The following is a 27,782-nucleotide window of genomic DNA, read 5'->3' on the forward strand; positions in this document are numbered from 1 at the left end:
AAACTCACGACATACGTGTGCACAGCTTTCAGGCAGACAAGCCTACGCGTTTCGGGACTGTCGTCCCTTACTCATGGCGATATAAGAATGCCTTCGACCCCTGATTATTTATAGCCAAGTACACAGAGGTGAAAGACAATCAATACAACTAAAACTAGTATACAATTAAAAACAGCTGTTGAATGCAAATGGCACACAAAACCATTACATTGCATGACGTAGAAAGTATACAAAAAACTTTGTTAATATAGACAAATGCATATGAACAACGTCTAAGGAGAAGAAAAAAAATGTAAGTTTGTCCAAGGAATAAAATCACCGATTATCCGGTATAGTAACCTTATATTGATCCATTCCAAACTGTCAAATGGTAGTTTCAAAAGATATATATAAATATACATGTTACTCACCATTATAAGGGGAAAGGAATAAACGATATTCACATTAACTGGAGACATAGATGCAATCCATTGCAATCCAAAACGGAAATGTGTATGACATCAATGAGCTCACCATAGAAACAAAAAAAATCACATGACTGCAAGCAACCTAAGGTCATGTGGCTACAAAGGGACACGTGATTTCGTATATTCCCAAAAGATATTGAGCATATGTAGAGAAATATATACACGGGGTTGTAGACATCACAGGCATCAATGTATATTGAAACAAAACAACACAATTGTTTCAATATTAATTGATTCCTGTGATGTCTACAACCCCGTGTATACATTTCTCTACATATGCACTATTTTTGCACTTGCTCTTACGGCGTTTGCTCCGCATTAAAAATGACATGGCAACTTTGTGTGGTGGGTCAATGCGATTTACAGTGATACAATGTTTACATTGCTTTTGTTGTGTTTCACCGTGTTTACCAAGGACACATTTTCCAGAAAAGAACGATTTTCCCAGTGTCACTGTATTTTGACACGTATAACTTTTTTTTTTTTTTTTTACTTTTTACGCTAGGTTCACACTAGAGTCCGCTCTTTGGGTCCGCTTAGGAACCCCAAAAACAGAAGCTAATCTGCTTAACCCCTTAGCGACCTTTGACATACTATTACGTCATGGACGCGAGGTACTTCGCGCACCATAAAGTAATATTACGTCATGGTGATTCCACCCGCTCACTAGCTGAGCGGGTGGAATCGGAACTGAGTGATAGCTGTTACTGACAGCTATCAACCTTTTCCATAACCTCCGGTCGGTACTTTTACCGATCGGAGGTTTTAATCCTTTGATTGCGATGGTCAAACATGACCACCGCAAACAAAGGGTGCCGCGATCTCTCCCCCCCCCCGCCGGCACCCCCTGGACCGAGATGGGGGGGGTGCCGGTATCTGTGCCGGTAGGTTAGTGACCCCAGACAGCCCTGAGCACTCACTTACCTGGTAATGCTCCCGGCGTCTTCTGGAAGTGAGCTGTCCCGTCCGCACAGCTCACTTCCTGTGTCTAGAGTGAGACACGTGCAGGCTGTCACTGCAGCCTGTGTCTCAGTCTACAGTAGAGAATCAGTGATGCAATCTTCACTGATCCATGTGTCCCATAGGGACACAAGAACAAGTAAAAAAAAAGTGTAAAAAAAAAAATAAAGTATTTGAAAACAATTAATAAAGTTATAAAGTCCCAAAAATCCCTTTTTTCTATAAAAAATGAATTATGTAAAAAAAACACAAAAAATTAATAAAAACAATACATATTTGGTATTGTCGCGTCCGTAACAACCTGTACAACAAAACTGAAACAATATTTAATGTACACAGTGAACGGCGGTAAAAAATAACGGAAAAAACCCGCCAGAAGTAGTGATTTTTCGCCATCTCACCTTACAAAATGTGCTATAAAAAGTGATCAAAAAGTCATATGCACCCCAAAATAGTACCAATAAAATGCACAGGTTGTCCCGCAAAAAATAAGCCCTCAACCAACACTGTCAAGCGAAAAATAAAAATGTTACGCCTCTCAGAAGATGGCGATGCAAAAATCACTTGATTTATGTCCCCAAATGTGTTTTTGTTCTGCAGACTTAGTATCGCATAAAAAAATAACATAAATGAGGTATCGCCGTAACCGTACCAACCCGCAGAATAAAGGTCACATGTTACTTATACTGTACGCTGCATGGCGAAAAATGTAAAAGGTAAAACTCAATACCAGAATTGATTTTTTCTCTTTTAAATCCAGCAAAAAAAGTTAATAAAATGTAATCAGTAAGTTTTAGGCACCCCAAGATGGTGTCATTACAAAATACATCGCATCCCGCAAACAACAAGCCCTTATATGGCCATGTCAGCAGAAAAATAAAGAAAATATAGCTTCTACCAATGTGAAGACAAAATCACGCAAAATCGCCAAATCATTAGAACACAACTGGGTGCGGCAGGCAGGGAATGTATAAGCTGTGCAAGCGAATATCAGGGGACACCCTATATTTACAGCTTATGAGGGAAAATATACCAGAAGTGACCCCCAAAGTGACCCCAGTGTGACTCCCCCAATCATAGGAGCTACTGGGGGTACAGTAGGGAATTTAGTGTCTGCAATGTCCTCCGCACCGCTTATATATTCCCTCTTCGCCATCCGCTGTGCAGTCACGTCCGGGATACTAATACTACACTACACCCCCTGATAAATTCTTTTAGGGGTGCAGTTTTCAAACTGCGGTCACTCCTTTGGGGAATCCACTTTTCTGGTACCTTACAGGCTCTACAAACATGACATGGCGTCTAGATACCAAACATCTGAATCTGTACTCCAAAAGCCGCATCGCGCTCCTTCCCTTCTGCCCCCTGCTGTGTGCCCAAACTGCAGTTTATGCCACATGTATGACACTGGTGTAACCGGGGTAATGTCATATGTGAGTATAAACTGATATTAGGGCACATATATGACACTGGTGTACCCCGGATAACGTACGTAATGTCATATGTGGGTATAAACTGATATTAGGGCCCAGCCAGACACAGAAGGGAAGAAGGTTATTTGGTTTTTGGAGCACAGACTTAGACGGTTTGGTTTTTGGATGCCATGGCACTTTTGCAGAGACTCTAAAATTTCCCCTACAAAATGGGGTCACTTCTTGGGGAATTTCAGTTTACTGGCACCTCCAGGGCTCTGCAAAAACAACATGGCGCCCAGGAAGTCCCTCTAAATCTGTACCCCAAAAGCTAAAAAGCGCAGTGCTCCTTCCCTTCTGAGCCCTGCTGTGCGCCCAAGCAGCAGTTTATACCCACATATATAATTTTTTTGCCCCTCGGGAAGGCCCACTTAATAGTTTTAGGAGTGCAGGTCTCTGACAACACAAAGTGGGTGCAATGCATTGGATACCAAAATGGCATATTTCTTTAAAAATTTCAATTTTTGGGAAGCATTTTTAGTCTCAAAATCATAATACCACTTGATACATTCCTTGACGGGTGTAGTTTCTAAAATGGGGTCACTTTTGAGGGGTTTCTATTGTATTGATACTTTAGGGGCTCTGCAAATGCGACATGGCACCTCAAAACTATTCCAGCAATATATGCCCTCCAAAATCCAAATAGCGCTCTTTCCATTCTGAGCCCCAACATGTACCCATACAGCAGATTATGATCCCATATGGGGTATTGCCGTGTTCAGGGGAAATTGTGTAACAAACTGTGGGGGGCTCTTAATTCTCTAACTACTTGCAAAAATTAAAAATATGGCGCTAAATGGACGATTTATTGGAAAAAAAGTAATTTTTCATTTTCACATCTCAATGGTAAAAAAAATCTGTGAAACACCTGTAGGGTCCAAGTGCTCACTAAACCCCTTGATAAATTCCTTGAGGGGTCTAGTTTTCAAAATGGGGTCGTTTTGGGGGGGGGGGGGTTTCCACTGTTCTAGCACTTCAGGGGCTCTCCAAATGCAACATGGTGCCTGAAACAGATTTCAGCTAAATTTGCCCTCCAAAATCCCAATAGCGATCCTTCAGCTCTGGACTTTACAGTGTGCCCATACATCACTTTACATCCACATGTGGGGCATTTCTGTAGTTGGGGCAAAGTGCTTGACAATTTGTGGGGTGCATTTTCTTTTTTAACCCCTTGTGGAAATGCATAATTTGGGGTTAAAGCTACATTTTATAGCAAAAAATGTCACTTTTCCTTTTGTTGGGCCAATTCTGTTACACTCCTGTAGGGTCAAAGGGCTCACTAAACCCCTTGATAAATTCCTTGAGGGGTATAGTTTCCAAAATGGGGTGACATTTTGGGGTTTTCCACTGTTTTGGCACCTTGGGGGCTTTGCAATCGGGGCATGGCGCCTGAAAAATATTGTAGCAAAATCTGGCCTACAAAATCCAATTAGTGCTCCATCCGGTCTGAGAGCGACCGTGTGCCCGTACATTAGGGTACCAGCACATATGGGGTATTGTCGTGTTCGGGAGAAATTGTGTAATAAAATGTGGGGTGCAGTTTCTCCTTTAAACCTTAGTAAATGTGTAAATTCTAGGGCTAAATGAATATATTAGTGACAGAAATTGAAAAATGTAAATTTGACCTCCATTTTGTTTTAATTGTTGTGAAATGCTGAAAGGGTTAAGAAACTTTCTAACTGCTGTTTTAGATTCTTTCAGGAGTGCAGTTTTTAGAATGGGGTGACTTTTGGGGGGTTTTATTAGAGAGGCCTTTCAAGTTCCCTTCAGAACTGAACTGGTCCCTTGAAAAATGTGTTTTGGAAATTTTCTTGAAAATTTGGAAAATTACTGCTTGACTTGTAAGCCTTATAATATCTGAAAAAAATGAAAGGGTGCTTAAAATTTGATTGCTACATAAATCAGAGACATGGTTAATTATATTTATGAAAAAATTTGGGTAGTATGACTTTCTATTTGAAAGGCTTGCAATTTCAAAGTTTGAAAACTGCATTTTTTTCAAAATTTTCACCAAATTTCCTATTTTTTTCATAATTAAAGACAAAACATATCAACGAAAATTTACTACTGACATGAAGTACAATGTGTTACGAAAAAACAATCTCAGAATCACTTGTGTAAGTTAAAGCGTCTCAAAGTTATCGCCATTTAAAGTGACACATGTCAGATTTGAAAAAAAGAGGCCTGGTCCTTAAGTCACTTTTGGGCTGTGTCTCTAAGGGGTTAAAAAGTGTTTACCCAGTAGATTATAGACTGTAATGGGGTCTGCTGGGTTTCTGCCAAAAATGCAGAGAGAAAAATCTTGCTTCAGGGCTTTTTTCTCCACATCTTTCAAGCGGATTCGGGGACTGAATCTCCAAGTGGTGTTCAAACGCTGATGTAAATCCAGCCTTAGTTGATGGAGTTATGTAAGACCGCTTTATTTTCGGGGAAAGATTTAATTTTTAATGGTACGAATTTTTGTTTTTTACTCACTTTTTATTGCTATTTTTTTGGGGCAAGCAAGGTGACAAAAATACATTAATTTGCACATTAAATCATATTTTTTAACAGTATTCAGCAAATTCATGTATTTTTTTTTTATACATTTATTTTTACTTTTTTCTCCCCCCCCCCCCTCCTCCTCCCCCTTTCCAGCAAGAGGCCTACTGATTGTAGGTGGCTGGTGGCCGTGATCTTGCCCCTGATTGATCACTGCATTCGATGGGTTAAGACGCTGGTGTATTTTCCGACTCAAAAGGCTTGTCCTGTGCTGGGTAACCCATCCACAGTCCCCATTCTTCTGTCAGTGGTCAAAAGATTGTCCTTATGGCCTCTTTAATGGTGGCATCATCATAACTTTTCTCTTTCCAGTGTAAAGTACTGTAGTCATTTACGCTGTTCTAGGACCTCCATTGAGCAAGGCACCATATTTATCCTTCTCTTTTTGGAATTTTTGAAGGTGAACCGCTTAGAGAATACCAACTTTTACATATTTAATGGTGGTTTCCAGACTCAATTATCAATATGAATTTTGGCTTGACCAAGTGTGCAAGTTTATTTCAGTGTAGAGAGGGGAGTTGGCTACCATTTAACCCGTTGCCACCTTGGAAGAAAAGTATAGAAATATCAAAATCTTTCTAACTCCCACAAACAAGAGTTACCCAAACCTTTAATATCAGCTGACTCTGCTTTTCTCCTCCTGTATAGCCAGCTTTAAAACAATGTTTCAGTTGCACTTGGACAGTTAAAGGGAACGTGTCATTTAAGACATTTAATTACATTTTTAAGTTTTCTACTTCTTTTTTTTTTTTTTTTTTAATTTAACTTCCTGCATACAAAAAATTTAGTTTTTCACCAACACCTTTTGACCTCAGTCTGCCACTTCCTATTCTTTGTGTTAGGCATACAAGAGAGGTAACATTTCCGTTAGGGCCCATTCACACATCCGCATTTAGATAATGGATATGAAAAACAGATCAACCATGGACAGCTCATGATCTAAAAATGCTTAGGTTTATGTTCTACTAAAAGTGGATGTGAGAATAGGCCTTTATAACACTAGTGGCAGACAAGATTCACCATTGACAATAGTTGGTAACAGTTCAACTACCTTTGCATAGGTCTTTAAACATGTCTAGAACATATTTATATGACCAGCCACAATAGTAATGTATAGAATCTCCCACAAAATAGTGGGAAAAAAAACTTTAAAAATTAAAATAAAAGTTCTAAATCCCTCCTTTTCCTAGAATACATATAAAACTAGAAAATTACTGTGAAACGCATACACATTAGGTATCCCTGTGTCTGAAAGTGTCCGGTCTACTGAATATAGGGTATCTGCAGTGCTCCTGTTCCGTCAGGAAGGGGTTAATAGGAGCACTACAGATATCCTATATTCAGCCAGACTGAATTCCAAGTGGGGGAAAAAAAAAACAGTCCTCAAGCTCAGGGAAGGGGCAGACAGACAACCAAAACACCCCCTCCCCTTTCCCAGCACCCAACAACTACTTCACCCAAAAACTCCGACCATTATAATTTTTGAAATTTTCCAGTAGCTGCTGCATTTTCCCTCCTAGGCTTATACTCGAGTCAATAAGATTTCTCAGTTTTTTGTGGTAAAATTGGGGGCCTCGGCTTATATTCGGGTCAGCTTATACTCGAGTATATACTGTAGCTAAAAAAAAAAAAAAAAAACTGGAAAATTTAAAATCCTCCCCAAAAATTCTTATATGTTTAACATAAAAATACGATTGAAGCAGTAGATTTTCCTGGCAACATATTCCCTTTAAAGGATCGGCTTCTGAATTGGTTGTAGATACCACTTCAGAGGTCTTTTGGAGACCATGCCTTGAAAAGTCAAGGCTGTTTTGGCAGCATATGGAAAACTAGGCAGGTGGTTTTAATGTTATGGTTGATGGGTCCAGCCAAGAGGAGTTTCGAGACAAAGCTTTCATCATCCTTGTGATCAGAGGCATGAAGTAATTCTGTGCTAGATGACACTTGAACCGTAAATCTGTTATTAAAATCTATATTAATATAATTGCACCTCTCACCCAGGCACAATATGTTCCTATAATCCTGAGGATCTTAAAATACTGATGTATTAAACTGAATACGAAATGATCCAAAGCCGATGAATAACCATACATGTTTCGGGCTGTAAGGTTGTACAGAGGATCAGTCCACGTCATGCTTCTTGTGGGAGTCAGAAATCACACCTCTGCCCTTATGGACCGGAGCAGAAAAGTAGCCAAGGACAAGATTTTAGTGCCTGACTCTTTAAACATGTCAAAGTCCCTATGTATAGAAGTATATATTAGTAGCTTGGGTAGCGGGCTCAGAGGAGAGATATTGCAGGGTATGGCTATACTTTAGAGGCACTCGCTGAGATTTCTGAGTTGCTCTCTGTATCAAGCTGCTGTAGGAATCTTAGTATGACATGCAGGCACAGGTGGAGATCCTTCAGACCTCCTACCTGGCTTGTGTACAATTGTCATATGATCATTACCTAATATAATATGGAAACTTAATCCGGTTCTCTGCTCTACAACCCTTGTGCAAACATACTCCTCTTGGCTGCAGCTTGTATATGCTCCAAGAAACTTAAGCTCATGCAGTTTACCAGGAGATTCTGTTTGTTGACTTTAGGTCATAAGACATTAACAGTTATTTTCTTATCCAGTCTGTAATGTCTGCAGAGTATACAGAGCCACACTAGCTTCAGGAGTGTTAATATTGGCAGATGCATATTCTGATTAGTGACGGGTCTCCACCTAAACCCATTAATAATGGCCAGGCTTACATGATGCCAAGCTTCGGTTTCACTTCCCTTCCGCCTGTCCACCTAAATCATTTGAGACAGGTAGGTTGCTGCGCGTACTGGGGCAGATTACTGATGAAAATTTGCAAGAATTCTGGTACAATTTGTGAATAAATACATGCCCTACACTTCACGTATTGATTGTTGTAGGCACTTTCTACGATGTCAGATGAGGGCCGTGGCTTTGTGAAAAGGATTTTTGTTATCGGGGAATGGCAATGGCTTACGCTGCACCGTAATAATTCAAAGAGCTACAGTTCTCAATTTCTTGGTGTAAACTGCGCCATTTAATATATAGTATAAACATGAACCCCTGTGATAAATGTAGTGTGTTCAGGCGGCTTCTGGAAATCTGTCTTAACAGTTCGACTATTATAGCTAGCTTTTTCTTTGGTGGAAATATGCATTACCTATTAGATCTTGGGGTTAGACATGACCTAGAGAGAGTGGGTCAGGAGTCAGTTGAAGCCTTTCACCTAGAAGGGCACCTTTTAGGGAAAATGAAGAGGAATGCCGATACAGGGCAAGATGGAGCAGGATGCTTATTTTTCAATGTCCTGCTGTGACCCCTGCATCCCATTGAAAACAGTAGAAGGCAGAATCTAGGTGGAATCCTCTCCCAAATCAGCATCAAATTTTTACATGTGACTGAAAAATTTCTCCATTCATCTTTATACGCTTCTTCTGCAAGCCCTATTAAGATTAATGGAACTGATTTTCATTCTGGTTTTCTGCAAAGCAATCTACCCACATATAGCAACACCCTTAATATTCCTGATATTGTAAAATCTAGCAGTGTACAATGTTAATTTTGCCAATTCTTTGTATTCTGTACATACTTTCTCTATTCTGATAACCCATTTGCTAGTTCTTGGAGCTGTGAAAAGTGAGAGGTTAGCAGTTGGGCAATCTGTCATATTGACAGGCCTGCAATAATGCATACACTGTCTGTGTTTGACAATGCCGTATATTCATACACGGTGAGGAGTCTTTCACTAGTTTGTGCAGCAGGAACCAAGCTAAGATTGTCCGGCAACTTCTGCCCACATGTATCCTCCTTGCCAAGCTTATCAGCTTTCTTCTTGCTAACTTGCTTGTGTGACTTATAAGACCATTGAAAGATAATTTAGTGCTGAGGCCATAGAATTGCTGAGATCACACCCTGGGCTTTCTGTGAAACAAAGTAGCTGTTACCAGTGTAAAGGTACAAATAGATTTCATGAATAAGGGCGTAATGGAACCTAAAAGCACGCGCCAAACAAAAACCCGGCCACGATTTGTACGAAACAAGTCTCATGAAACATTTAGTTACTAATTAGATGGCGGTGCCTAGCCTCACCGGTACATCAATTACTGGAAGCCATTATGTAATGTGATACTGTGTTTACTAGTTATCATCTAATAGGGCGACACCTGTGCCCACACGTGTGAGAATTCACATATTATTTCATTCTATGTATCCAGCTAGGAATAATAGAGTGAATTCTGGAGTCAGAAAGTCGCAAAATGCAGCAATCCATTCTGAAAAGTGGTTGGGAAAGTAAGCATGGCCATCTAGTGCTCCGTTTATTACACATTTCTTATAGGAGTAACAGAGGGAAAACACAACATAGGGTTCTGAGTAAAATTGTTCCAAAATTTCATGGCCTGGTCTCTTTTTTTTTTTTTTTTTTTTTTTTTTTTTAGTGTTTTAGTGCTAGACCTTGAAAAGATGTCCAGGCCTGCTTTACTAGTGCCAGCTTTCCCATGCTAAACAAAAGCAAGCTTTTCAATGAATTTCAGAAATACAGGAATTTACTAAGGCCCGGTTCACATCCATGCATGGGTTTCTGTTCGGAGAGTCCGCTTCCCCCAAACGGAAACCTAATCCTCATAAAAAAAAAGCGGTTACCTTAGGAAACCCATGGATTTCATAGACTATAATGGGGGCCGTGTGGTTTCTGCATGAAAAATGCGGAAAGTGCTGCTTGCAGCGCTTTTTTCTCTGCGTTTTTTATTCAGAGAGGGGAACGGAATGGCACAAATTTTTGAGTGTTCTTTGAGCATCCTTTGCTCATTGCAATACCCCAGTCCCTGTCTAGGGACATTACTGACAAATGTATAGCAATGGTCTCAAAGAATTCTTGCTGTTATGTCTTTTGTTCCAGTGCAGCAAATAAGTTACTAAAGATCAGTGGGGTTTCTCTGTAAGGGCTCGTTCACACGGAGTTAACGCGGCGTAATCGCACACCGTAAAAAAAATGTGCCGTAAACGCGCCACAATGCGCGGCGCGTTTACTCCGTGTGAGCGAGCCCTTAAACTACCTCTCTCAGTACAGAGAAACTTGTCTTGTCCTATTGCACTTATAGGTGACCATGAATGTTTAGTGTGTCTACATTTCAGACACTGCTGAATATACTAATATACTGTTAGTAACTTTGTATCATCTGCTCCTTAGTGGCTGAGTTGCTGTGGTTCCTAAATGCTTTGTTTTTCAATAAGGCCACTTAGTTGACACCTAGGAGGGAAGAAATTTTTTTTTTTTTTGCATGGGTGTCATCCTATTACGATACTACACTGGTATTCAGTTCTTTAGAACATGTCATTCTTTCACAAATGTTTGTAAAAGCAGACTGCTTGAATAGCCCGAAATATTTTATATACTTGTGGCAATGGGACCGAATTAAATTCAAGGTTTTTGGCAATATACCATATATACTCGAGTATAAGCCGACCTGAATATAAGCCGAGACCCCTAATTTTACCACAAAAAACTGGAAAAACTTATTGACTCGAGTATAAGCCGAGGGGGGAAAATCCACCATTGCAGATAAAGTCTGGTCATGTGCATTGCAGCTTAGTAACTCCATGGGGATCATAGTAATAGCAGTTAACCCCATCATGTCCCTCACATTAACCCCCTGTGTGCCTCACATAAGAGTTACTGATATGTGGGACATATGGAGGTAATAATTAGGTATCTTCATAATTAAGGTCCTTCATTAGTACCCTCTTGTCTCACATATTAGTAACCCTTATATGGGGCACAAAGGGGTTAAAATGATGGACATGATGGGGTTAACTGTTATTAATGTGAGGCACATGGAGTTACTGAAACTAAATTAAGTGTGTGTGTCACTTTACTGTAGCTTCCTCTTCTCCATACAACAGACCTCTTCCATAAGACACAATGAATCCTGGCCACTCATCTGCAGGGTAGATGCTAAATCCTAGTGTGCTAAAGAACCTCTGATGACATCATGACCATGTGATCGGAATCTGGTGTGGGCGGAGCTACTAGGATTTAGACTCAACCTTATCTGCAGATGTTACTTACCAGTGGCTACAGGACCTTTGATGACATCAGCCACGTGACCTCATGACAAGCCAATCACAGAGCAGTAGCACTAAAGGACCTCCCCCTTCCAGTTTTCTGTGCTCCGTGGACCCTGACTCGTGTATAAGCCGAGGAGTGCTTTTTCAGCATGAAAAATGTGCTGAAAATGTCAGCTTATACTCGAGTATATATAGTATACAGTATATCTGCATCTGTCATTTAATGTCCGTTGCTCTCATCCAGCTGATGGATAAGATAATGACCATTAAATAACGGGACAGTGAGCCCCTATTAAGATGGTTTCCGGTATATAAGGTGAGAGTAGCCACGACTGACTACACAGTATACTTAATTCATAGTATTGAATGGTACCTTTATGGTAGTAACTCTCCATGCTTTGCTGTCTTGTATACCTTTGACAGTTATATGACTGGATTGTAATGCTTTATCTACTATATTTGTGATATTAGTTCTCCCACTTAGCTCATTTTCACATTTGTACGGTAGTTTTCCTCTTTTATGACTGCCTACCTTTGTCATACAAAATATCTCTGTGTTTACTGTCTGAGCAGTGTATTTGTCAGGAGGACGTCCCATGAATACAATGAATAGACACAAAAGTGACAAGAAGCCAGGACATTGTGGTTTCTATAAACAGGGTTACCAAGTGGTTTGGTGCAGGAGCTGTAGCATTTCTTTTACTGTAACCAAACTAGTTTGTCAAGTTCCCCCTTCTTGAGCTCTACCTAGTGCAGTCCTTTGGGCACTTCTTAGTAAGACGAACTTGCAAGTACACCGGTCTTCTTACGGCTGACAACATGGGCTTTCCATTGTGCCTGTTTTTACTGGATTTTCTCTTTTTTCATAGTGTGTCCTTACACAGAGGGAACTGTAGGCCAATACGGTTTGAGCCCCCAATGTTGGATTTCCATGAACAGTAAGTACATGTTCCTCTTGCTAATGTTATCTCTGCTTGCTTTTCTCTGTACTGTATTTAACAGGTTTTTTCTATTGCCTTTCAAGCAACTAAACACTCAACAAGAAAGTTGGTCTTATGATGACAGAAATGTCTATTTTATCGCTGTGTTCTAGCTGAGCTGCCTTGCACAATGTTACATCACTTTGTGGTTTTATGGAGACATATAAAATACTTTTTATTTTTTCTTTCTGAATAATCCAGATGTTTATTGTGGCCATTTTATAAGTTATATTCTAGTATTTGGATAAGGGACCATATTCTTTAAAGTACGTGACTTATGTTCAAGTCATTATGCCCAGTTGTGTTTTTTTTCTTTTTTTCACCCTTTTTTGCCCTGTGTTTAAGCTGATAAAGCTAAAAGAGGTCGACAAAGCAAAGCTCTGAGCAGCACTTTCTGCACAGATAACCATACACATGCAGCTTCGCATACTGCAGCCCCCAACATGCCAACTGATAAGTGTTCTGTCACACACTAGTATATGCTGGAGTATGGGGGAGGATCATAAACAACCATGCCTATGTATTGTTCTAGGATTTACGATTACATACTCCCCTGCAATGCACGTTGGTATTGGCACAATTGTATGTAGTTTTGTAGATAGATATGTATGTGTGTGTATAGATAGATAGAGAGATATTATAATATATATATATATATATATATATATATATATATAATCTCTCATACAAATATTCCTTTGTGTAGCTTTATACTGTAAGTTATTTTATTACTTTTATCAATGCAAGGCAGTACATGCTTTCATTATTCAGTACTGTTATCAAACAATAGTGTTTTTTTTTGTTTGTTTGTTTGTTTTTTGGCAGCTCCCAGCTAAGTAAATGAATCTTGCGTATCTTCTGATACTTCATTAGATTTTGCTTGTCAGTAACTTTGCAGAGCTTGGGACCAAAGAGCTTTGCTACACTTAGCGAGCCACACATCTCTGATCAGAAAATAAAGATAAAATCAAGAATTTGAGGATCTTTCACCCCCCCCCCCCCCCGCCCCCCCTCAGCAACTCAGCTATTTTTCATTCCTTGAATAAGCTTCATTGGTTCCATCGCAGTTGGAGTTATTGTTGTGTTTTTTGTTCCTAGTCTCCACCTGTCTGGAGCAATCGGCACATTTGGTTGTGGCGTCTGATATTCTAACTAGACTCTCTTTCATGTGAGTGGTGTCAGGTAGGACCAGGCAAGGTGTAGCGAGCTCTTAGAGTCCATTCACACAGAGGAAAATGGCGCTTTATTTAGCGCTGAATTTTCAGGGCTGAAAAAAAAGCCTCCCATTGACTTCAATGGGTGCCACTAGCTTTTTTTTCCACTAGCGGAATTTTCTGCTAAGCACTGCAAGAAAAACTGTGGTGGCAACGCATTCTGGTTCTTCACGGCGGAATCACGGCATTTATATCCCATGGGGCCCCGGCTTAAGGCAGTTTGATAAATCTGGCACCGTCCAAGATCGCACTGTAACTTTTACACAGTATTGGTAAATTTGCGCATTAGTTTTGAAAAAAGACTGTTTAAAAGGGCATCTGTGACATTAGTATTTTTCCTGTTTGTGTGTGATGTCTCATGAGGCAGATTTTCCTCACTGTGTGCAGTGTATGGCAGCTAGTCTTCACCCACCAGCTCAGAGAGGAATGCAAACTACAGATGGACAGAAGTCATATTATGTTGTTATTATTATTATTATAATATATATTATATTGTTGTTCTCCATGTGTACACACTGTACCATTGATTTATATTAAAAAACATAAATAAAAAATATTAAAATACATGTAAGCTACTGGATGTTCCCATTCACAGGGAACTCTTTAAGATTTCTTCTTATTAAAACATTAATAAGCTGCTAGCTGCACTTTATTCTCCCCTCCTTACTGAAATAATTTGAAAACTTACCCAAGCTGGCCAGATCTATGATGGAGTCTGATACAATAGCCATCTCTTGTGTATGGCTAGCTGTAGGCTAGGGCTACGTAGTCTCATTTGCTGTGGCTTTTGTTGTGTGACTTAAAATTGCTAGCTCACCCTGCAACTCCTTCACTAATATTAGTCACTGGAGTCAAATTGTGACTGCCAACTTCAAGTCGAATTGCTTGACTTTTTCTTGACTAGAAAATGTGATTGTGTCTCACTAAGGGACCGTGCACACAGAGTTTACGCGAGTGCATTTTAGCATAATACACGTGTTAAAATAACATTCCCATTGACTTCAATAAAAACTTTTACACGTGTAACAAAAAAAAAAGCACCAAAAAATGCGCCGCGTTTTTTTTACATGTGTAAAAAAATGTCATTGAAGTCGATGGGAGTGTTGTTTTAACACGTGCGTTCTATACACGTGTATTATACTAAAATGCGCTCGCGTAAACTCCGTTTGCACGGGCCCTAAGGGTCGCAATGTAACTCCATTCACTAACATTAGTGAAGGAGTTACTATGCAGCCTGGCAATCTTTAGTCATGCGATGGGAGTTGCAGCCACAGTTGCTGGATAGTCCTTGTTTTTGTGCTGATCTAAAGTTCTGCATGTGTTGGAGTTCCAGAATGCTTAGTAGTTCTTAGACTTTCCATCTGACAGGGATCTAGTAATGTAAAAGCTTCTAGACGTGTAGGCTTGTTTTTGGTTTGTGTAATAAGCAATAAAATAACAGAATTTTTGTGGGTCTTTTTCAGATCTCTGCCAATAAGTTTGTGATGGTTGTTGCTGTTTAAGTACTTTATTACTTTTATGTCTCATTTTGTACACATTCCACCTGGCAGTTCATCTCAGTAGCCCAATGAAATGTAGCAGAACTTGTTTATGCTGTTGGTGAACCTGTGCTTAAAAAAATAGATATTGCATGACGTTACTGTACTTCTCAGTAGTATGTGAAGCTAAATGGTAAGAAGTTCTTTTCTTGGTGCAAGGGAGCTTTATATGTAGTTACTAGCTTCTGCCCGTGACTTTGTCTGCGGGTTGTTGGTGTTGATGATCCGCCTATATTCAGCAAATTGCTGCCGTCGATGGTTTGCCTGCTTCGGCATTTTGGCAGCTCGCAAGCTGCCCTTCCGCTGACCTTGTTCCTCACGCTGTGTCCGTGATTGTTCCGGTATCTCATCAACTTGCTGGGACGCCATATAATGAGCATGTTGTTGGCATTGATGATCTGCATGCTCCGGCATTTTGGCAGCTCTCGAGCTGGCCTGCCGCTGAACTTGTTTCTTGCACTGTGCCTGTGATTGTTCTGGCATCTCAGCACCTTGCTGGAACGTCATATATTGAGCGTGTTGTTGGCATTTATGATCCGCCTGCTGCAGCGTTTTGGCAGCTGTCAAGCTGGCCTGCCGCTGAACTCATTCCTTGAGCTGGGCCCATGATTGTTCCGGGGTATCAGCAGCTCGCTTGGACACCATATAATGAGTGTGTTGTTGGCGTCGATGATCTCCCTCAGCTCCGCTTGAGGGGAACTCTCTGACTTCTGGCTTTCTTCATAGCTCTCGTTGTTTGCGACAAATTAGATTTGATTTTTCCAGGCAGGTTGAAAATTGGGAAACTGCCAATTTGGATTAAAGGTGTTTACCCATGTCAGTTTGTCAGCAGTGCCTGAAGCAGATCAGATAATATGCAAATACCTGAACACAAAGCACTGAGGGTTAGTGTGTGTTTATACAGAGAGATAACAGCCCAGAAGTAGAGATAAGAGCAGTGTAATCTAGTATGTGAACATAAATTCATAACAGTCATGAAGCCATGTCATTTACTGTGATAAAAAGTAGCCTATGTGTTAATCGAGGTTACAATCTATCTATTTGCCAAATTTCATTCAAATCTATTCAGCCGTTTTTGCGCGATTGACTAACAAACATCCAAACACACAAACTTTCACATTTATAATATTAGTAGGATTGTTGGTTTGTTATATTTTTAGATATAGCTGTGTTATCACATAGTAAAAAGGGTACAAGCAAGAGGGTCATATCGTTATGGCAAAATTATTTATTGATTTTTTTAACAAGGATGCAAGACATAAAGTATAAGTGTTGGTATTGTTGAAGACTGACCCTTCAAAAGTGTATTTTTTTTTTCCTGGGGATATTCTTCCCATTTTGCTTGTACTTTGATCTGCAATTCACTCAATGTAAGGCAGTGGGTACTTAGTGTGGGCCTCTGTCATTAGTTTACTGAGCCACATTTCCGATGAGGCTCAGGAGTGGGCACAAAGCTACATATAATTGTCCATGTAATATATATTTTCATGCTAATTATGGCACTGTCTGGGCAGGTCTTATACATACATTGTATATACTAAGTAATGCTTGCGGTCCTACACAAGCATAATCTTTTCACAAACTTCTCACTATCCTGAGTCAAAAGAGTTAACTCATTTCCATGTCTTTTCCCTGCTCTGTGCAGAGCTGATATCACAGACACAGGTCTCTGTACTGATAAATGTACCTAATTCTGTCCAGTGAAGAGTCACCAGTCAGTGACAGAGAGGAGAGAAGAGCCTTTGCACAGATTATACTTGTGAAGCATCTGCCAGACCCACCCACCTATTTTTTTTCTTTCCCGTCTCAGCAGCCTCTGCTGCTAAGGACATGTGTTACTTAGTGACAGGTAGGGAACATCAGATTTAAACAATAGGATTTCCCTAGTGACAAATGAAAGTGATTTACTCATGTTCAGGATTGGGTAATCTATGAATTAAGCATTGTGTGAAAAGTTAATGACCTTTTTACGTATGGCATACAGTAAATCAGTACAATGGCTATGGATGCCTGTCTTGTTACTTTGATAGTGTATCATATGGCAGAGGACAGATAACAGGAGGAAGGGGGAGTTGGCCCTTAGGGTTGATTCACAGTAGTGTTCGGGGACTCCTTTCCCCGTTCCGCTTAAAATATGCGGAGAGAAAAGTTTTTCTGTCTGCTTATTTCGGTTTTCTGCAGGTAACCGCTTTTTAGGTGGATAGGAATTCTGTTGTTTGGGTGAGCTTGGGAAACCTGAATGCTGGTGTGAACCTAGCGTAACATTCAGAATGTAAGAACATTTTCTCTAAGCAGTCAATATTGAATCTGTAGGGACTTCGCGTGATACCAGAGCCTCAAAATTATCCCAAGTTATCCATTGCCACCAAGTTCTCCATTCGGTAGTGTCTCCAGATTCTAACTTCAGGGGTTTCTGTGTAGCTTACCGGCAGCAAACCATGTTGTAAATGTGTACTGATGCCAGTATAGACAGTGCCACAAGTGACCAGATAAGAGTCCACATCTTATACATATCTCTAATATGTACCAGTAGATGTAGTAATAGGTCTATGCATGTAGTACAGTTGTTTTGGACAAATTCAAATAATTTTATCATTTGTCACCTCTGCATGTAAGAGCGCTAGAAACTGGGCTATGGAGAGATCTATAAAATCTACTACTATATGAGCAGGTATCTGACCATGGTTGATACCCCAAGGGACCTCGTGAACAGAAATATTTAATATTTCAGACTTCTGGGTGTGCATCATATTGTAATGCTTTTGGCTGTTATTTTTTACATAATTTCCTCATATATCTGACAGTTTTCAGCTTGGGGTTGTAAGAAATATTCTGAACATTTTGTATACTATATCTTTGCATCATTTCTATGAATTTGGGTAGTGAAACGCGGAAAAAAAACAACCCCTTCACTAGGCAGACATAGGAGATATTTGCATAATGTATATTTGCACATACCTATTAGATAACATACTATTTTTTTTTTTTTTAGGTATGTATGTAATGTATATTTTTACAGTGAAACTAAGCAATTCCTCTAAGAAAAAAAAACCTGACAAAAAAAATTGTATAGCATGTTTGTATCCCAAATGACATGTGAACAGAGCCTTATTTTCTGTTGTGTGAAGAAGGGGTTGCAATTGGTTCACCTGCCTTAGTGTTGGCACTTTCCAGCATGTGACAGTGCATGTGATCCATTGAATGATGAACAAGGGTTTCATTGTGCTAAGTACCTGGATGGCAGACAAGACTTTGAGTAAACAGTCCCAACCACATGTCCTAGGTTATTTTTTGTATAATAGTATATAAAGGTTTAGTAACTGCTAGAGGGTGAATCCTTTAGCACCTTATGCATGTATTTATGCCTTAGCACCTTATGCTTATGTGTTGTTTTTTTTTTGTATGCAGATTGGAAAACCCTAAAAAATGTGTAAAGTAATACATGTCTATTCCTTAGAACACCCAGAATGCCTTAGCTGCAGAATGTACTGTAAAATAATCTCCTCCAAGTGCCGGAGATTTTACTCTATTTTTTTTTCTGGTGGGTCAGTGAATTTAAGTGGCCATACTACTTCATATTGGTCAACCTGTTGTAACATATTGCTATGGACACTGCCTTTTCAGTAAGCCAAAATTAACCACTATATTCCTCTATTGGATGGTCAGTGCGCCTACCAATGAAACAGTCATGTGTCATACAAAGAGCTGCATTTCCATATAAATCATAGTGAGGATGGGGTGTTATAAGGAGGCACATGCTGCACCTACAGCTCCGCATGGTTCCAACCATAGGGACTCTGCATTCCTTTTTGTGTTTTTACTTTTACCATTTACATGAGGTTTAGTCTACGTAGTTCCCAGAGCCACACAGCTAGAGTTTAGAATTGACACCTTTTAAATGGTGGCGTCCACAAAGGTTACGGCGCGCCGTTATTTTGTGTACATAGACAGCATTGTAGGTAGAGAATTATTATGGTCTTCTCTTCTCTAACCTTTGGCATATAATGAAGTGATATATGCTACTGTATCCTTTATGGAGTTTCTGTTGAGGTGTATTGAGCTTTGTGTTCTCATTGTTATAACCTGATACAAGTAAGAGATCTCTACACAAATGTGACATATAACAAATGTGGTCTCCGTTAGGATGTTATGTGCAAGATGTTTCTATAGAATGGACCTCACAAAGTTAAAGTTCACATCATGTTAGGGTTATATGTCAGAGGTATTATGTGTGTGTGTGTGTGTGTGTGTGTGTGATTCTCTAATGTTTACCCCTGACTGATGTCACTGTAATAGCCACGGGCCACAATGCTTAACAAAAATAAAAATGGCTACTATGCAGTTAACATTGTTTTGTGCATGGTACCCATGATGGAAGGAATCTCAAACTGAATATTCAGTGTGTTTTAAGGCATACTGCACTACGTTGTTTTTCCCCTATGTAAGTTTGTGGTAGCCGTATACACAGATGACTGTGTGAATTTTTTTCTTTGCGTTTGCTTAGCATAAATCTAAATTGTCACAGCGACCAGAGATATAGTTCCCCTCAGACTTGTCTGCACAGCTGATCATTCTCTAGGGGGAAATGTGGTCAAATACCGTTATTATATTTACATAAACCTGTTTTCTGTTCAGACAAGCATAGACTATCCTGAGAATGTCTCCCCTTTAAGCTTCCATTTAACCCCTTTTGTCTATTTTATGACTTTTTCTGGTTAAATTGCAGTTACTGTTTATGCAGATCGGCAATGAGTTTGTGTGTAAAACGTCTGTAAATGACAAAAACGAAAACTGTAATATTTCAGACTCAAACTTTTCTTTAAATTGCTATAAAAAACTGTGAAATAGTGTGGAATGTATATTTAACAAAACGTAAAGCATTCTATGCTATTCTGTCCGGCAAAATGTCGGAGACCATAATGGAAACCCCTTTATGGCCAGAAGGTTGTGACGGGCACCATTGGTGTTTTGGCATTTGAAAGCTCTAGAACTTTATTTATTTTTCAGATTTTATTTTTGGTATCTATAATTGAACCAAAAATGTGTGTGTGTGTGTGTGTGTGTGTGTGTGTGTGTGGGTGGTGACGGGGGACCAACAGAGATGTTTATGTAGCCTTATTCTGATATATAACACAAGCTAGTTTGAGGAACTTAGTTGAGCTATGAGTGCAAGTCAGTAAAGCAGTTCAGGAGTAGTTTTGAAGCGCACAGCATCATAAATCAGTTGGCCGTGTTTATTATGCTCTGTATGACAGTTTTCTGGCGTACAAGGGATAAAAATTTTTGAATATTTTGCACAAAAATGGTTTTGTTTTTTTTTTTTTTTTGTTTTTTTTTTTGTTTCCTTTTCTGTGCAAAGGGGCAGCCCATCAGCCCTCTCAGATTTTTTTGAAATGATGCAGGAGATGTGCACCATCTTACATTTCCAAGAAGGCACGTGTCCTGGCAGAGGATGCGCCTCATTTATGGGGCGATGAGGTTATGAAGAATGTGTTGGTAATGCCAGTCTTCATAAATCTCCTCCAGTATGTTACTGGAAATTCAGGCTGGATTCACACCAGCGTTCAAACTCGGTTTAGCTTTCCGGCCCTGAATCCGCTTGAAAAATGTGGAGAGAAAAGTTCTTCAAGCAGGACTTTTCTCTCCATGTTTTCGGGTGAAAACCCTGCAGACCCCATTATAGTGTATGGGGCTGTTTGTAACTGCTTTTTAAGTGGATTAGGTTTCAATTCTTTGCATCCCCAGGCAGACGTAAATAACGGATAGCTGAACACTAGTGTGAACCTAGCGTCGGCTATGATGAGCCCCACTTGACCAAGAAATGAAGCTGACTGTATTTCTCTGCCACAATACTGTTGTGTGAATAGATCCTTAATGGTCATCTTTTCAGTGGGAGACCCTCGCTTTTTTTCTCCCCGCTGGCAATTTTATTTATTTTTTGCCCTCAGATATTGCAGTTGGTCCAATAAATGCTTGATTGGCAATAAGTCTGGCAAGTGGCAGACCAGCGATATTTTGCATTTTGGTGGAGTCATTCCTGGCGCACCCTTGCTATGTGTAGGCAAGCATTATCCTAATGAAAAAAGCTCTGCCATGAGAGGCAACACATGTGGATGAATGATGTCCTACACATATTGCTTAGCTGTTTGTGCCCCTTCGTATCACTACTAGGGATGACTGTCATATGCAATGGCTGTACAGCTCATCATAACAGCAGCTAGGGCAGTGTGTCACTGGATTGCTCACCACAAGGTCTCCATGCTCAAATCCAAATGTCGGGATAAACAAAATAGAACCTTGATTTGTCGCTAAATACTATACTGTTCCGGTCCATAACACCAATACAAATGAAGGTAACAGTGGCTGGATGTCAGAGGCATCACACTGAAACACTAAATTCCCTTCTGCTAAGCGCCTGGAAATAGTGTGGCAGAGACGAGGTCTGTAATGAAGGTGTGACCCGTTTCTGGATGGTGGATGAGGAAACACATTAAGCTGCTCCTACTGGTGGGCAGATCAAATGGTCCTCTCTACTGTACTTGGGGACTGTCTCTATCCTGTTTGCTGTGTGTGCAATGCCCTCATGTAACCAAAGCTCCTAACATCAAGGACAAAACGCCTAGATCACGAGCAGTTTGTCAAATCTGTTCAATGATGTGCCCTCTCACAAAATTTGCCAACTAGCCATAATGTCTTCAAGTTTGTTATAGAGGCATGTTGATCAGTCTGTGATCTCTTACCAAGGTGTACATTACTCAAAGGTAAGGTATCCTCTGAGAGCCTTTCTATAGTGAAGCACTTGTAAGACCTCTTTTGATAAGGCCCAGTGTCTAATCTGACCACCATCATTTACTTATCTGCCTGAGACATAACTGCATGCTGGGATTTGCAGAAATCCTACTTGGTTCACTATTTTTTTTTTTTTCAGTGAGTGTATATTCTTTAAAGGGAACCTGACACACTAAAAATAGAGCATCGGGAGCTGAAGTTTGAGTTGCCATTTATTCATTTATATCTCAGCTCATTCTGAGCATACTGCTTTTCATGGGAAAACCCCTTTAAGAGTCCAGTGGGTGACCCTACACAGTGATTCTGTTGTGGTAATGCATGTGCTATTTTTTCTACTCCAATCAAAAGTGCAAAACGTGTGTGGCTTTAAGGGAATGCAAGCTTTGCAAGTAAAACGCAGAGGTTCATAGGTTGTAAGCCCTTGCGGGCAGGGCCCTCTACCCCACTGTACTAGTTGGTCACTGTTAGTATTGTAAACCCTGAAATGAAAAGCACTATGGAATAATGGTGCTATATAAATAAACATTAATAATAATAGCACCCTTATACCCTATGTACACCTTTATAACAAGTTACTGACTGACTAGGAAATTTCTCATTAGTTGGTCTGAATAGGTTTGGGGCATAAACATTGGGCTTTGCCAACTTATAATTAGCTAGAATGTTGTCAAACCTGTCCTTCACGTTGGATTTGACTCCTGCACTGTATCTATCATTATAAATCTACTTTTATATGAGCTTCAAAAGTTACAGAAATTCCATCTGGTGCCCATACACCTTCAATATTATTCCTGACTGCTGTAAACATATTTACATTCACTACAGTTCAGCCGAGCATACATATGTTGACATTAAGGGGTTGTTGGGGCTAAAGTTTCATTTTTTAATTAGGCATGAAAGGGGTGTAAAAAATAAATAAATCCTACTACTCTGATGCCTTCCGGCGCAGTCCAGTCCTGCCAGTCCATTGTGTTGAGGCCCATTTGCAGCCTCAGAGAAGGATACGGGATGTCACAGCTGGGAAGGAATTCCACTGCAAGAAGACAGCTGACCAGCAAGACTGGACCATGCTGGGAGGAAAACAGCGCAGAAGGGACAAGTAAGTATGTATTTTTGTAGTGATGTTATGTTCACAACAACTACAATAGCAGACACACACTGAGCCTGAAGGACCCTGCTAACTATAATTGGATCCTTCAGGTGTCTGTTGTTTTTAAAGGGGCTCTATCATTGGGAAAAAGTCATTTTTAACTAAGCACATACTTGCATAGCCTTTAGAAATGCTATTCCACACATACCTTTAGTATGTAAATTGCTTCAGTAGTTTTTGAATGAGCCCGTTTTTATTCATATGCTAATTAGCCTCTGGGTGCACCCTGGAAGTGTCTGTGTGCACCTTCTGTTATTCTGTGTGTGTGAGAGCAGAGAGGCTGCTGTGCTAATGACTCTTCTCTCTGCTCTCATAAAAAGGAATATGATTTTAGTGAGTTTTTTTTAAAAATTCTCCTTCAGTTATTTGTAGAAGTTGGAAATATTTAGTGACCCCCATATTTTTTCTTCATTATCTTGTATGTATTAATCCCCGCTACAAGTAGTATTAATGAGTTAATAGATAGAAGTAGGTTCTACTTCTTAAATAGCTCATAAACCTGGCATCTAGCTGGGGTTTTCCGTCTACTTAATGCATTATTATGGACAGCAGGATCCAGGTGATTTATTGTGAGAGTTGTGAGTGACTGTATAGTGGGATAATTCATGAAGACTGGTATTACATACTGTTCATACCGGACAGCCACCACAGGTAGAGTGCTTCCTAGTGCTTAGGCACAGCTGTGTTGGTGCAGTTCTTACAAAGAGATATCTGCTGCATATCGCTCTTCTATGGGCCCAAATTCTCCCCTGGCATTAGTAGATATGCTGTATTGCTGCTTGAGCTACACTTTGTATTGTGTAATGTATTTTTTCTTTGGCATATATATGGGAATTGTACTGTTTCACATTTCTGTACTAGTTGATATCCTTCATGTTTGATACATTAGCAGAGTTTAGGAGGAAGTTGTTATTGTATTTGTGGTTACCATGAAATGGCGTGTTTGCCTGAAAACATGTTATTCACTACCTGTCTAGCATGCAGGCTGTCCAGTATACTATTCCATCTACTACAGTGGTTATTTCATTTGGAGGGGTTCTTTTATTGCTTTTGTTAGCTGGAGTGAAATGTCAGTATGTATGATATATAGAAAAACCAATCCGGACTGTCAGCAACTTGTTTGGATGGAAAATGTCCTTTTATTGGAAAAATGAGTACACCACGTATCGGTCCACACTGGGACCTTTCTCAAGTGCCATATACATTATGTGATCAAAAGTATCCGGACACCTGGCTGAAAATGACTTACAAGTTTGTGGCGCCCTCCATTGGTAATGCTGGAATTCAATATGGTGTTGGCCACCCTTAGCCTTGATGACAGCTTCTACTCTCGCAGGCATACATTCAATCAGGTGCTGGAAGGTTTCTTGGGGAATGGCAGCCCATTCTTCACGGAGTGCTGCACTGAGGAGAGGTATCGATGTAGGTCGGTGAGGCCTGGCACGAAGTCGGCGTTCAAAAACATCCCAAAGGTGTTCTATAGGATTCAAGTCAGGACTCTGTGCAGGCCAGTCCATTACAGAGATGTTATTGTCGTGTAACCACTCCGCCACAGGCCGTGCAATATGAACAGGTGCTCGATCTTGTTGAAAGATGCAATCGCCATCCCCGAATTGCTCTTCAACAGTGGGAAGCAAGAAAGTGTTTAAAACATCAATGTAGGCCTGTGCTGTGATAGTACCACGCAAAACAACAAGGGGTGCAAGTCCCCTCCATGAAAAACACGACCACGCCATAACACCGCCTCCGAATTTTACTGTTGACACTGCACACTCTGGCAGATGACGTTCACCGGGCATTCGCCATACCCACACCCTGCCATCAGATCGCCACATTGTGTACCATGATTCGTCACGCCAAACGTTTTTCCACTGTTCAATCGTCCAATGTTTACGCTCCTTACACCAAGCGAGGCGTCGTTTGGCATTGACCTGTGTGATGTGTGGCACCCAATCACCTGACCATGTCCGAAGTCCTTGAGTTCCACGGAGCGCCCCATTCTGCTCTCTTATGATGTCTAATGTCTACTGAGATCGCTGATATGGAGTACCTGGTAGTAGGTGGCAGTACAATGCACCTAATATGAAAAACATATGTTTTGGGGGGTATCTGGATACTTTTGATCACATAGTGTGTATATATTATTATTATTATTTATTAATAATAATAATAATAATAATAATAATTTTTTATTTATTTTTTTTGAGTCACGGTCTCCCTCCACTTTAAAGCCTAAAATGCATTGTTAAAAGTAGAATGGCAGCATCTTCTGTGCCGATCAGCCATTGTATTAATTTCCATAGACGAGAGAATGAGAGGGCTTTCCAGATCTCATAGGGCAGAATCTGATCCCATAGTTGGCACTACGTCTACATCCATTTACCCTATAGAGATGTGCAAGAAATCTATATGGATCTCATTGTCTGCCCAAATGTGTGTTTGTATTTCAGAAATAGATATAATTCTGCAGAATTTAGGAACTAGTCAGGTGGTTATGGGTTTGTGTGGAGTGTGTTCCAACGTAGACTATTAAACGGGGACATGTGATGTCTGTAACCAATTACCGCGGACAGTTTGTGGTAGAGGGGTACACGTCCATGTCGGTGCTGAAGACTAGTATACAGAGACTGGTCATGGATATAGGAAGTGGTGTTGGGGAAGGGGGGGACTGCTCCTTTCTGTCTAACTCACTCATGGATTTAGCTAAAAAAAAACCATTGCAAAATCTGCATTAAAAAATGCAGCTTTCCTGCAACTTGTGGTCTGATCTGTAATTCGCAATCTGCAGAAAACTTGGTCACTCTGGGTTCACGTGTCTGACTTCCATACAGGGTATCTCCAATGATGAAAGAGTGGGTGTCTCTGATAAAGTGGCAGTTCTGTATGACGACACATGGAATGCCTATGTCCTATAATAAGGAACTTCAGGGACTCCATGTGTTGCCATACACGTTCTATGTACCTTACTAGGGTCTATTCAGTTGTCTGCTTTAATCACAGACAATACACTAATCCTGCTCATTTTTTGTTCTTTCGCTGCCCGTGGTTGATCTGTTTTTCAAGAGTATAGAAAGTGGATGACTAAATAATAATAATCTGTATTTCTTCTGGGCCTTCAGATGCCATTTGTTAATAGATGCGCATATGTAGTCCGTCAATAACAAGACTTCACAAATTCATACCCATATAAAACAGAATTGTGAATGAGGTCAGTTGTTTGCACGAGGTTCATCATTTTACGTTTCTAAGCTTTATTGTTCATTGCAGGACTTTACCCAGCACCGACTAAGGTTTACTTCAATGTCAGGGGCAAAGTCATCTGCAGCTGCTCTACTTTGCTACACATTAACTCGAGAAGTTCAATGATTCTAATGCACTGGCATAAGCAGCTATTGTCGTGTGTTTGAGACTTCAGCCCTGAAAGTCTCTGTATAGATGATAGATGAGTGCATCCGAGGAGCTGATATTTTATCCACAGCTATTTAAAACTCCCTTTGCATATAGGGTATTTTAAGCACTCTGTTTGCTTAATATATTTTTTTGTAGTATCTGTTTTGCATTATATGATTTGCATCATCTTGTCATATAAGCAGGATGAAGGCATAAAAATCAAAGCAGTACTCACAGACTGTCTAAATATAGAACCGTTCAATGCAACAATTTTATCATTCATGCTTCGTTTAATGCCTGACCATGTCTCATGGAAACGACCCCTCTCTGTATGGACCTCAGAGTGTGGTCCACCCTTCCATGATGTAGTATCCAGAGCCTTTCTTTCAGGTGGATTTCAACCATCCATGTATTGAATGGTGGCAAAGACACAAGACGTGGCATGTGGCTAAAGCTTTGTCAGACCAAAATTTTGAATCTATATTGTTTTTATTTATTGTACATATACAGTGAGACCTCTTTGATACAACCACTCAAAATTGCATTAAAAAGCTGTTCTCTAAAGGGTGGTCTTCTCAGAGAAGATGGTTAATATGGGAAAACTGGAAATCTGTCACCCAAAATGTGGTCTGGGTAAGGGGCTGATCTTTTCAAAGAGGTGATACTTTAGATAGGTGTCATTGTGTGTGTGTGTGTGTGTGTATGTGTGTGTATGTATGCGCATATATATATATATATATATATATACACACACACACATACATATCTCTCTCAATAGAAAAATAACTATAACAAAACATCAGCCCTGATAAATGACATGATTTTATTCACGACAGTTATTACATTCATGAGGTTCCACCTGCATTTCTGTTCGAGCCAAACATGTCCGTACCGGAAGTGCTATTATACTCCAGAGCTTCAGAATAGTCCAATGTTTCATCTTAACCATTCTTGGGTGTTTTTAGCTGTGTCTTTTTGGTCATTATCCTGTTACAAGACTCATGAACTGTGACTTGAGACCAAGATTTCCGATGCTGGGTAGCACATTTCTCTCTAGAATACCTTGATAGTCTTGAGAGTTCATTGTACCCTGCACAGATTCACGACACCCTGTGCAGAGCAGCCCCAGATCATAACAGAGCCTCCTCCATGTTTCACAGTAGGTTCAGTGTTCTTTTCAAGATATGCTTCATTTTTCCAT

At 40.1% G+C, this 27,782-nt stretch overlaps 1 protein-coding gene across 5 annotated transcripts in view; it reads left to right on the top strand.

Moving 5' to 3' along the window:
* Window positions 1-27,782, top strand: part of TMEM131 (transmembrane protein 131) — a 121,498-nt gene that overhangs the window by 41,813 nt on the left and 51,903 nt on the right. For 4 of the 5 annotated variants that reach the window (XM_075265169.1, XM_075265170.1, XM_075265171.1 and 1 more), the window contains exon 4: window positions 12,390-12,458. In XM_075265169.1, the coding sequence (XP_075121270.1) occupies window positions 12,390-12,458 (69 nt within the window). Of the gene's footprint in view, window positions 1-7,872; window positions 8,247-12,389; window positions 12,459-27,782 lie in introns of those variants that run through there. The other variant, XM_075265173.1, reaches the window with a different exon arrangement.

This window comes from Leptodactylus fuscus, chromosome 2 (assembly GCF_031893055.1).
Source record: "Leptodactylus fuscus isolate aLepFus1 chromosome 2, aLepFus1.hap2, whole genome shotgun sequence".
Lineage (NCBI taxonomy): Eukaryota > Metazoa > Chordata > Amphibia > Anura > Leptodactylidae > Leptodactylus > Leptodactylus fuscus.